General features: G+C 43.6%; 1 protein-coding gene across 7 annotated transcripts in view; it reads right to left on the reverse strand.

The window, feature by feature from the left end:
- The window catches only part of PTK2 (protein tyrosine kinase 2), a 358217-nt gene that overhangs the window by 148180 nt on the left and 196637 nt on the right, over positions 1–13400 (reverse strand). For all 7 annotated transcript variants that reach the window (XM_053243262.1, XM_053243261.1, XM_053243260.1 and 4 more), the window contains one exon: positions 2062–2141. In XM_053243262.1, the coding sequence (XP_053099237.1) occupies positions 2062–2141 (80 nt within the window). The remainder of the gene's footprint in view (positions 1–2061; positions 2142–13400) is intronic.

The raw sequence follows: 13400 nt of genomic DNA on the forward strand, positions 1-13400 counted from the left end.
ATGCTAGAGTCGGTATTGAGATATCCAAAGACAAATACACTTTGGCTCCATACCAGCCTACTAAGCCAATTGCTCAGTTCTGAAGCTCACAAGACACCCAGAATCAAGCTTGCAGTCTGCATGTGTGTCTTTACACTACATTGGAAACCTTCTCAATAACGGTTTTTAAAAAACCACACATCTAGGTCTTAATGTGGGGTAGTCAGCAACTTGACTAACATCCCATAGTCCAGTCCAAGCAATCTTGTGATCTCTAGAGAGAAGGTGGGGCTATGGTACTCTGTGTAGAAGTTATTATTTATTATTATTATTTACATTTTATATCCTGCTCTTCCTCCAAGGAGCCCAGAGCAGTGTATTACATACTTGTTTCTCCTCACAACAACCCAGTGAAGTAGGTTAGGCTGAAAGAGAAGTGACTGGCCCAGAGTCACCCAGCAAGTCTCATGGCTGAATGGGGATTTGAACTCAGGTCTCCCCACTCCTAGTCCAGCATTCTAGCCACTACACCACGCTGGCTTATAGAGTAGGCCCCTGAAAAGACTGGATCGCAGCTAAAGACTCGGCAGGCTATGGCTGCAACTTCTGAAAGGACATCATGAAGAAGTCTCTGATTCACCTCACTGAAGTAATTCCACCCAATATCTGAGGCTGCAGCTACCAGGGAAAACAGCCCTTCTCCTGGACCATGTATTGCGGGCGGGAGGGCAGGGCAGGGTAACCGGGGGTAGTTTAACGCATTCCTCAGTATTTCCAGTATGTGCCTTGTGTAGGGGGCTATAGTCCAGTAGTTAAGTACAGGCTTCACATGTCAGGTTCAATCCCTGAAATCTCCAGGTATGGCTGGGAAATAAAATCATTGGCTCTTGAATGCTGGTGAGCCAATGCCAGTCAGTCAGTATACACAATAATATGGCCTGGCTGTCTGACTTCAGATAAGGCAGCTTCATATTTGTCAGAGAAACAGAATTTGTAACCTTGAGGTGGAGCCTGGAGGTTTTATTAGGAGACACCCCCATCTCCTTGCCAGTGATGGTCACTGAAGCAACTTGGCTGCCTGACAGCCTCCGAAGCCTGTTGCCTAGTTTTAAGGCACACAATAGCCCTGGACAGAGCTTTGTGCTCAAAAGGGTGTCAAGATGACGAGTGCTGTTCTCAAGTTCACTTTCCCCCCTTTCCCTTTCTTTAAAAAAAGAGAGGTTTCAGATCAAAGAGGTTCAGACCGACTGTTTCAAGCTGCTTCAAGTTTTTTCTTGGGCAAGGTCCCACCTGTCACACAACTGAAAAACATTCTTGAACTCGCTTCTCTCAGTTTATTTGTTGCTCTGTAAAAATGTTGCTTCAAACAACTAAATGCTGAGACGAATTACAAGGAAGAAAAGACAGTGTTCTAGAGCAAACCCAAAACTACCCTTCCATTAACTCTATCAGATCCGGAGCCAGCAAAAACAGGAAGACTATTTCGGCCATTTTTCAAGGGCCTGGGAAATTTCTAAGCATACTGACAATCACCATTTTTGCCCTCCTCAGAATGACACTAGTTCCGACTAGGATTGACCCAAACAGATCCCATTTTTAGGCAATGTGCTTGGGAGAGGGGTGGGGGGGGAGGAAGAGTGCAAAGTTTTATGGGGGTGGCTTACAGTTTATAAGTGCAGATGGCAGATCTTTTTTCTTTTAAAAATATTATTTTATGCCACACACCTCTGTGGATGGTGGAAGCAGCAGCGTTGGAAGCACAATATTTTTCCCTCCAGCAGCCAACTCTATTCAGGCATCTTTTTTTTTTTTTTTTAAACCAGAATGCCTCAGGAGTTACACCACAGCATTATGTATTATCATTCAAAGGGCACTTCCAGAAAAGATAGCCACAACAATAGAAACATGTCCAACCTCCAAGCAAGATCTGGTAGGAGTTGGGAGAGCCACTAAGTGCATGTCATCCTTCTTGACTACCTGTAAAACGTGGGATCATGGGAGACTGTTTTGCAGTGAAACTCTTGCTTCCAGTCAGTTTGCAAATAAAAATTGACTAATAAAATATGTAAAATTTCAGCTTACCGGATTTCAAGACAACCTAGCTTCAAGGCAATTTCTTGGTCCACCTGATCTGCTATTTCTACCATATAGTCATTTTTCACCTACAGTAAAACAAACAGAGATGAGTTATATATATAATATATAGCATAGCATAAACTGCTATGCTAGTTAGCATAGCATAAACTGCTTTAAATATTATTTCACTCAGACCATATTCATTATTTTCTCCAATATTTTTCCAGATTCCAGCCTACTTTGGATGTAAATTATGCTCAAAAACACTAAGCAACACTTTTTGTGTTACCAATGACAGATTTGCACATTAAAAAAGCAAAAAACTGGGGTGTGGTCGGGGATGGGGAAAAAGAGATGTTCTCCAAGCATCCTGTTCAGCATCAAAGGTGGCATGTGGAACACATGTATTCCTTGTGCTTGGAACTCATGGATGTCACCATCAGTGAGACATGAGGTGAATGTCACACAAAGTGCAAGTCATTGGAGCTTCCTCTCCCACTTGAACACAACATGCAAACACAACATGCAAACACACACACACACACACACACACACACACACACACACACACACACACTACATACCGCCCTTAAATGGCTCAGGGCGGTTTACAATTAAAACAAACTTAGTTATGACCTTTGGATGTCTTTTTCAAAGTGCCTCATCTCTGTGTCACCAATTTAAAGTCATATTTTCGCAAATGAAAGGGTCAAATTTACAACAACAATGTGAATTAACATTGGCTGCTTTCCTAAAAACTTCACATACAGTTTTGTGTTCACTTGACACAAACCTTGGCCAGTGAGCATACACAAGCAAAGCTATTATGGATGCACACGCTCCCTTTTCTATGCAAATATGCAGAGAGGTGGGTTTTCCGAAAAAATCTGAATTGAAAATAGTTGCATAACATTTGCATTTTTTCCCCCTGGAAAAACTGCTACACAAATTTCCCTGATGCCCAATACTTCAGCATGTTATTTAACTTATTTAATACAGCTCCAGCATATTAATTCCCCTCACTTTATCTCAAAAGTTTTTGAAGCAGCCAAGTAACAATTTGAGAAATGCAACATTTTCCACGGAAAAATAAAGCGTGGGAAATTTTTCCACCCCTCTCTCTGCAAATATGCAGAATTAGATAAGATTAGATCAGCGCAAGTGAATCATGTTTGGCTTTTTTTGTTTTTTTCAAATCTTCACAGGTCTTCTGTAGGCCCATGCATTACATGGGCCTGAAAGGGTGAGAAAGAGATCCATATATGTTCTGCAAAACCGAAATCACAAAAGGGTGGGAGAAAAGAGATGGAGGTGGCGTCATGGCTACGACCATCCCCAGCACAGTACTTCCAGTGACTGTTGCTGATGTCTATCTTATGTTACTTTTTAGATTGTGAGCCCTTTGGGGACAGGGATCCATCTTATTCATTCATTATTTCTCTGTGTAAACTGCCCTGAGCCATTTTTGGAAGGGCGGAACAGAAATCAAATAAATAAATAAATAAATAAAGATGAATATAAACACCAGCACAGTGAGTATGCAGGTCCAGTATGAATTCTGTAATTGAACTAGGGATGTGCACAAATTGGAATTCGAGCACAGATTCAAAGCCAAACTGGTTCATGCGGCTGAACTGATTCGACTGGGGTGGAGGGCAGCACGGGGGGCGGGGGAGCGAGCAGCACTTTTAAAAGTGAGGACAGCAGGTCCTTACTCGCGCCTCCATCGCTCCACGCAGCTTCCTGCTGCTGTGGAGCTCCCCCCAACAGCCACCACACAGAGGCAGCAGGCACATGGCTTCCGCATATGCGAAAGAGCAGGTAAAGACTGCTGTCCTCACTTTTAAAAGTGCTGCTCTCCACTACCCTCCACCAGTCGAATCGGTATGGCAGCTCCACAAACCAGTTCGGCTCTGAATCTGTGCTTGAATCTCAATTTGTGTATATCCCTAAATTGAACTACTCACAATTTCTTTTCTCTAGATACCATAGATAGATAGATGCCCTCGGGAGCTGATCAACTATTTAGCGCTCACATGTCCCCCCACCCACTGTTAGCAGGGTACAGGGCCTGGGGCAAAACAGTCAATGCGGAGGACCGCTTCCATTTAATTTTGAAGGCAACAGGAGCAGGGTCTAGGCAGTCACCCTGCTTGCCCTCCCCTAAGGTCACCCCTATTTTGAGTTTTAGATGTTTTTTCCTGAAGGCCAAACATAGTCCATCGCCATTATCTAAGAATGTTAATCTAATTCTAGCTTTCACCAAACTATAATTTACCACAAAGCATATTCTGGTGCTCCTTCCACTTAGATTGTGATTCTAATATAAAACATTAACTATATAACAAGTAGGGATGTGCGAATTGATTTGCATTTGAATTGATTCAACCTAAATCTGGTCAATTTGGGTGATTCAAGCTTGAAACGAATCTGCCAAGACACCTCTGGCCAAATTTGAGCTCAAATTGAATCACGCCAGATTCTATTTGAATCCAATTGAGGTTTACAATTTTTTTTTAATTTATTAAAAAAAGAGAGAGAGAGCTGGAGATCCATGTTAGAGTTAGGATAGGGCAATGTTGAATCCCCATTATATCCTATGGAGGAAATATACAAAATCAGTAAAAACTAAAATAAAATAAAAATCAACCAAGTGCCCCCTGCCTTGAAATATGGGTGGTAGGTGGCACCCATGGGGACCTACCCACCACACAAATTTGGTGCCCTTGGGTCCTTTAGAAGAGGGCAGAACCAATCCAAATCCAAATTGAATCTAATCCAACTCGAATCGAATCTGATAAGATTTGAGTTCAAATTGAATCTGGCTGATTCTATTCAATCTCAAACCGAATAGCAAAAAATCGATTCGTACACATCTCTAATAATAAGTCTACCAGTGGATGTTTAAATAGCTCTGTTAGCCTGAAGAATAATTAATAATAACCAACCCAGTGAATAGCTGTGTGAGAAGAGATAACCTACATGAAAAATGAATTATTATTAATACTTGGGCCTGATAGAGCTTTTCATCTTCAAAATGATGAAAGTTTAGAGATAAATCACAGCTTAACAGAATTACACTGAAAGCTTGAAGTTCTTCTGCACTTATTGGTGGATGTTTACTTGATTCCTGAAAATGATTGTGAGATTAATATCTACTAATTAGAGCTACTGCTCAATTACATTAATTTTATAATGATATATTTCCCCAGGAAGCTAGTATATTGATTTAAATTCCTTGTAAGCTGCTTTACCAAGAAAAATGTCATATTACATTAATCAGATCAACATGCTGTGTTAAATTAATGTAACACTTTCCCTTGTTTTCTCTGCCTTTTTTCTCAAAATGCTATATTCAAGAAATTGTCTATTACAATATTGTCACAAGACCACAAGACCAGCATTTCCCCCACAAAGAGTGTGTGCACAACACCGTTCCCCCCATGACTTGTGAAAGCAACCTTTTCTTCTTTGGGGCAGGGGAAAGTGTGGGACTGATTAGCAATAAGCAATTTGAAGCCAGTCTGTCAGTCCCTGTCCCCATCTCCCCACCCCTATATATATACACACACACACACACACACACACACACACAGTTGAAAAGGAAACTATAGTAGTTTTTTGGTAGACAAATTACAGTAAGTTTCTAAGAGGAGGAAGACATGGTAAAGGTGTGATTCCTTCCCATGTCTCCCTGGCAATGTTTGCAGGAAGATATTTTATTTATTTTTACATTTATATCCTGCTCTTCCTCCAAGGAGCCCAGAGCATTGTACATGGTTATGTTTATCCTCACAACAACCCTGTGAGGTAGGTCAGGCTGAGAGATGCATGACTGGCCCAGAGTCATCCAGTGAGTTTCTTGGCTGAGTGGGGATTATGAACTTAGGTCTCCCTGGTTCTAGTCCAACACTCTAACCACTATACCACATGGGCGAGATTACCAACATCCTTACCCTTGCCTACAAGTCCTGTGGTATGGGAAGAAATCATGACAGTTGCCTCTTATGTATCTCACTGGAATAGTGAGGGAAACGGCCAGAGAAATATCCTGCACTGCTCAGGAACTGGCCCTTACAGTCCAACTAGATGTGACCTTACATTTAAAACTCAAAACATAAAACAAGCACAGGGATGTGCTCTAATCCTTAACACAAACCTTCCAACCTTCAGAATAAGAAGATTACTATCAAACAAGCTGTGCAACAACAAATATTATTTTATCTTTATTTACTAATGGCAAGACAAAACAACTCAGGGCAGACAAGTGAGATAACAAAACCAACAAGCCGGATGGTGTGTAGTATACAGGAGAGGGTGAAATCTAGTAGGGATGTGCAAACAGGTTCAACGTCAAACAGGGACCATCCCCTGTTGGTCCGACTCCGGACCGAACATCCCCAAATGTTCGGTGGGTTTGCAGACCATTTTCTTTCTTTCTTTCTTTTAAAAAATCCACCTTATTCCCCCTCAGGGGAGTTCCTGGAGGCGGCAGGTGGGGAGATCTGTGGAAGTTCCCCCTCCCCTGTCGGCCTTCCTCATGCCCCTCTTCGCCCATTCGGACGCTCTTTGGCAGGCGTGCGGCCTCCATAATGGCCGCCAGGTGAAGGCCGAAAACCGGCCAAAGAGTGCCCAAATGGGCAAAGAGGGGCATGAGGAAGGATGGCAGGGGGAGGGGGAACCTCTGCGGAACCCCCTCCACTCAGCCTCCAGGAACTCCCTCAAGGGGGAATAAGGTTAAAATAATTGGTCCGCAACCCCTCCCAAGGCGGGGGGGTTCAAGGGGTGCCGGACCAAACTGGCCCAGTCTGGTTCAAGTCCGGTCCTGACCGAACCAGGCCAGCTGGTTTCATGCAAATCCCTAAAGTCTAGGTGCCTGGGAGACAGGGAGAGAGAGTATGCAGCTCACTGGTAGTGTTTTAAAATATGCTTCATGTTCAACATTTGTAGCATGAAACCAAAGGTTACTTTCAAGCGACTAAGCACTGGAAAGCATCAACAGACGGAGCCCTACTGTTCAGCTCACCAGCAAGCAATCCAAGAGCCAACAGTCCTCGGGATCAGATCTCAAGAACATTATCTGAAGTTAGTTTCAACCCATACAACCTTTTCCCATCTGCCCTGATTGAACACATGAATGTTGATGCCAGCATACACGTTTCTTACATAGTTAAATATGGAGATTTCCTCACATCTCCCTTCAGAACTTACATTGTGAGCTAAATGATGCAGCTGTTATGTAGTGGTACTAGATGAATTCATCACAGGGGATGCTAACCCCCACACTGACTTTAACATTTAGATCAACTCTCAGAATGTTAGCCTTAAGTGCTGCAGCTGCAGAAACAGAAATGTTTAGAACCTACACTTTTATACACTTAAATCACCATCATTGCTCAAACCTATACCCAAGAAGCCCAACACTGCAGTGAATGGGTTCATTATTTAGTAGTCACATTTTATGCACCAGTTCAATGACAACATAAAATGTAGGATTCCAGCAATTTAAAATTGCTAGTTGGTCCAAATCAATGCAGTAACCCCACTTGATCTATGTTGCTTGTTCTGTGAGTGCATCATAGTTTTTAAGATGTTGGATTCAAAGAGTATTTAATTCTCCCCTACATACATCCCTCTTAACTATTTTTGCCAGCATTAACACAGATGGATCATGTAGAACTGCCGACTCCAAAGGAAAAGGCTGCTGTTTCTCTTTACAGCTTTTAAAAGAACAGTTTTTCATTAGGGCAACCCACATCTGCCATCTGCCCTCAGCTGCTGCTATTCCTTCTCAAAAAGGTCACAGTTGCTACATTAATGCAAGTTGATCTTTGACATCCTGCACTAATTACGCAGCCCTCCTTATGTGTATGTTAATAAGAAGAACATTAGTGATTGGGGGTAGGGAATTAACGGCCAACTGCATATTGTCTGAGAGAGAATGACTTTAAAATTATCCCTTCTGTCATGGTGGGCAGATCCCCAGCTGTCTCTATATGCTCCTGCTTCTGAAATTGTTGACTAAGTGAGACCATCTAAATGGGAACCTTATAGTATTCAACGTGTTCAGTAGCTGCTGATCTTTTAGTCCAAACAATCCCTAGATGCAATCTGATATATAAACTTGCTCAATTTCATTTTATTGGGAGATGAGATGGCAGCTTAGACATGTTATGAGCAAATCACTATTTGATGAGGTTAGAACATAAGAACAGCCCTGCTGGATCAGGCCCAAGACCATCCAGTCAAGCATCCTGTTTCACACAGTGGCCCACCAGATGCCTCTGGGAAGCCCACAGGCAAGAGATGAAGGTGTGCCCCTTCTCCTGCTGTTACTCCACCTGCAACTGGTATTCAGAGGCATCTTGCCTTTTAGACTGGAGGTGGCTTATAACCAATAAAAGAGGAATTGACAGAGGGAGTATCACTCTGTTGGTCCTGTTGGATCTCTCAGTGGCTTTTGATAGCATCAACCATGGTATCCTTCTAGATCGCTCATGGGGACTGGGAAAAGGGGGCACTGCTTTGCAGTGGTTCTGCTCATACCTCAAACAGGTTTCAGAAGGTGTCACTTGGAAACTGCTGCTCTATGAAGCGAGAGCTTTGGTATAGTATCCCTCTGAGCTCCATTTTGTCTCCAATGTTTTTTAACATCTACATGAAAACACTAGGAGAGATCATTAGAGGATTTGGTGCAGGGTGTTTTTAGTACACTGATGACACCCAAATCTATTTCTCCATGTAAGCTTCATTAGGCAATGGCATAACTTCCCTAAATGCCTGCCTCAAGGCAGTAATGGGCTGGATGAGGAATAACAAACAGACTCAATCAAAACAAGACGGAGGTGCTCATTGCAGGAAGCTGAAGTTCAGGACATGGGATAAATCTGCCGGTTCTGGATGGGGTTACAATCCCCCAGAAGGAAAAGGTTCACAGTTTGGGAGTACTTCAGGATTCAATCCTCTCTCTGATATCTCAAGTGGAGATGGTAGCCATGAGTGCTTTCTATCAGCTTTGGTTGGTTCACCAGCTGCACCCTTTCCTGGAAAGTGATCCTAAGACAGTGGTGCACACGCTGGTGACCTCCAGGCGTGACTACTGCAATGTACTTGCAGTAGTCTGCCTTTGTACGTAGTCCAGAAACTCCAACTGGTACAGAATGCCTCTGCCAGATCTGTCTCCAGGATATCCTGAAGAGACCATATTACCCTGGTTTTAAAAGAATTACACTGGCTACCAATAAGTTTCTGGACAAAATACAAAGTGCTGGTTATTACCTAAAAAGTCCTCAATGGCTTGTGCCCAGGGAACTTTGGAGAACAAATGCCTTCTTCGTTATGAACCCAGACACCTATTAAGATCTTCAGTGGAGGTTCATCTGAGGGTGTTGCCAGACTCAAAGGCAAGCCTTCTCTATAGTTGCCCCAGGGTTGTGGAATGCACTTCCTGCTGTGATTAGAACTGCTCCATCCCTGTTGGCTTTTAGGAAACAACTAAAGACATCTTTTCTGCCAAGCTTTTTAGCTTTATGGTAGTTTTTAATGGGTATTTTAATTTGATTTTTAATGTGTTTTGTTAAAATTTCTTCGTTTGTTTTATTGCTGTAAACCAACTAGAGACTTCGGTAGTGGGCATTATACAGATATGTTGAATGAATAAATAAACCAAACTAGCAGTCATTGATAGACCTGTCCTCCATGAATTTGTTTAAGCCATTCTTAAACCCATTCAGGCTGGTGTCTGTCACCACATCCTGTTGCTGAGAATTCCATAGGTTAATTGTGGAAAAGTACTGTACTTCCCATTGTCTAAATGTTCTGGCATTCAGTTTCATGGGATGGCCATGGGAGTGTTATGCAAGTGTTTCCTCCCCCCCCATCGATTCTCTCTTGACACCATGAAATTTTACAGACCCCTATCATGTCTCCCCTTAGTTGTCTTTTTCTGAGCTAAAAAGCCCCAGGTGGTGTAGCCTTGACTCATACAGGTGGCGTTCTAAGCCCCTGATCATCTTGGTTGCAGTCTTCTGTACCTTTTCCAACTCTAATTTCCTTCCTTCCTTCCTACATTTATATCCCATTCTTTTTCCAAGGAGCCCGGAGCATGGGCATGGTTATGTTTATCCTCACAACAACCTTGTGATTCTGAGAAATGTTAGGCTCAGAGAGAAATGACTGGCCCAGAGTCACACAGTGAGCTTCACGGCTGAATGGGGATTTGAAATTGGGCCTTCCCAGTCCTAGTCCAACAGTCTAGCCACTACGCCTTGCTGGCTCCTTCTTGAGATACAGTGATCAGAACTGTAAACAGTACTCCAAATGTGGCCACACCATAGATTTGTGTAAGGGCATTGTGTCATGAACTGCTATCCCGGCTATCCCTACGGGATTTACAACCCCCAGAGAGAGAGTAAACAGAAAGCAGCAACGAAACTGGATGAAGGAAAATAAAAGGCTCGCAAAGAAAACAGTCAAATGAATTAAGTCCCCTGAACTGAAACTAGGTACCACCACCCCCAACAATAACTGAGTAATAAGTGGAAGAAAAGACAGAACAGGGAATGAAACAAGCGAAGGACACAGAACAAGGAATTAAGGGAACAATACAGGGAAGTACAGACAAGATAAACTGGAACACGGAAGAGATATAATTCCAAGAGCACAGTATCTGCTACCAGCGAAGTTGCAAACAGCAACTCAGCCATGAGAGACTGTTTAATATATAAGGCTCAACAGAACCAGGAACCAATCAGGCTTCCCTGAGTCAGCAGTTTGGCTTTCTTCCCTGTTATCTCCTGCACCTGCGTGAGTCCCTCTGAGCCTGCCTCTTGATACTTCGTCTCACTATAGGTGGAATCCCAGGCTCTTCCACATCAGAATTCAAGTCTGGCAGCTGTTGAGAATCCTCAGGTCCCGAGTCTGGTTTCTCTGCCAAATCTTGCTGCTGTGGCTCACTAGCAGGCGAGTCTTCCTGTTCTGAGTCTTCTGATTCCGAAGTCTGAGCCATGACACATTGTGACAATAGCAGTTTTATTTTCAATCCCTTTCACAATGGCCTCTGGCCATTGTGGCCAAGAATGATGGAAGCTGTAGTCCAACAACATCTGGGGACCTAAGTTCAAGAACCCCTGGTTAAAGGTTTATAGGGCATCAAAACTGCAGGGAGAGGTGACCAGCTACAATACTGGCCCCTTTGGGGGAGTCACTTCGGGGAATAGTAAGAGTGAGGGCCAGTCCCCCTGGCCCAGGAATGTACATGTGAGAAGCTATTCTGAAAGCTTGGGTGAGATGGTTTATAATATGTTTAGGTGTGAATGGAGATGGGGAGACAGGGGGCATATCCATTGATTATGAGCTTGCGATCCGGTGGTGGTGGTGGTGGGGATAGGAGAAGTAACACCGGCAAGTCAGCAAGCATTTACAGGAGGAGGGAAATCAGAAATTTAATTGCTGCTTCCCTTTCCAGCTCTTCTGTCAGCTCTTAGATTTCAGGGAGCAGTGTCAACTACCCACATAGCTTCACTTTGCTCCTATGTAATGCTAGGTCATTCCAAAATTACTCAGAAATCATCCATGATTTGATTATGGATGAAGGGGCCAACATGGTATCTATCACAGAGACTTGGCTGGAGGAGGCTGATGGCTCAGTCTGGTCCCAGATTCTCCCTCCAGGGTACTCTGAGGAGCAGGTGAAGGGATATGGGTGGGGATATGGAGTGGCTGTGGTCTATAAGAACAACATCTCCCCTACCAGGATCCCTGTTGAAGTGTCTGACTATATCAAATGTGTGCACTTAAGTTTGGGGATCAGAGATTGACTGGGACTTTTGTTGTAGTATCGATCACCCTGCTGCCCAACAGAGTCCCTAACTGAGCTAATGGACTTGTCTCGGCCTTGGCATTAGAGTATCCCAGGCTTGTGGTGGTGGGGAACTTCAATGTTCACTTCAGGAACAATTTGTATGGGGCAGCTCAGGACTTCATAGCAGCCATGACTACTATGGGCCTATCCCAAGTGGTCTTGGTAATGACGCATGATGCAGGCCACATGCTTGATCTGGCCTTCACTCTGATCAAGGTGGTGTTCCGTGGGTGGGGACGCCTGTGATTTTCCCATTGTCATGGATGGACCACCATTGGGTTAAGGCTGAACTTGCAATTACTCCCCACCTCTGCAGGGATGAGGGGCCTATCAGGATGGTCTGCCCAAGAAGGTTATTGGATCAAATATGATTCCAAGAAGACGGAAGGGCATAGTATTGGCTCTGCTGGTTATCCCGTTGATGCCTTGGTGGAGAATTGGAACAGCAAACTCACCAGGACAGTAGACATGACCACTCCTAAGCGTCCTCTCCAACCTGCTTAAAATTGGCCCCATGGTATATGAAAGAACTACCGGAGCTGAAGTGGCAAGATAAACAGCTGGTGCACAAGTGAAGAAATACTCAACTCAAATCAGAATACAACACAAAGCACATTTGAAGATCTATGCTTCAATATGCTTCAGTCAATATGTATGGCAAAGAAGCTATTCTTTTGTTTTGTGCCTGTTTTCTACCTGCAAGCTCATGTCCAGCGGAGTTGTTCAGGGTAGTGAAAGGGCCATGTCCCTCCTCCCTTGAATCAGTATTTGGAACCATCAATTACCCGCTGTGATGTTTGTAATGAGTTTTTTGTGGATAAAATCTCTCGTATTCAGGCCAACTTAGATCCCACAATGACTGCAGTGTCTGATGTGGACATGTCCTGCAACTCCTCATGTAGTTAGATTGAATCAGTTTCAGTTTGACCCCTGAGAATGCAGACAAACTACTTGGAACAGTGCGGCCTAGCACCTGTTCTCTTGACCCTTGTCCAGCATGGCAAGTGGGGGTTGTTGTAGAAGGCCTGGTAGATATTAAAAATGCTTCCCTGAGGAAAGGCAAGATGCTTCCTTGTCTTAAGGAGGCAATCATTAGACAACTTCTGAAGAAGCCTGCATTGGATACCTCAGAATTAAGCAACTATAGGCTATAGGCCTGTCTCCAAACTTCCATGGCTGGGCAAGGTAATTGAGAGGGTGGTGGCCTCCTAGCTCCCAACAGTCTTGGATGGAACTGATTATCTAGGTCCATTTCAAACTGGCTTTCGAGCAAGCTATGGGATGCAGACTGCCTTGGACAGCCTGATGGATTATCTCCAATTAGGATCTTACAGAGGGAGTGTGACTCTATTGCCTGAAAAGTGGTATATAAATGCCAAAAATGACAAATAAATAAAAATAAAATACCTGAAATAGCCTATTTCACCATCGAAACATTCTGCACATCCCTACACGAGCTTGAAGCTTCTGACTTCCTTCACTA

Source organism: Hemicordylus capensis, chromosome 4 (genome assembly GCF_027244095.1).
Source record: "Hemicordylus capensis ecotype Gifberg chromosome 4, rHemCap1.1.pri, whole genome shotgun sequence".
Taxonomy (NCBI): Eukaryota; Metazoa; Chordata; class Lepidosauria; order Squamata; family Cordylidae; genus Hemicordylus; species Hemicordylus capensis.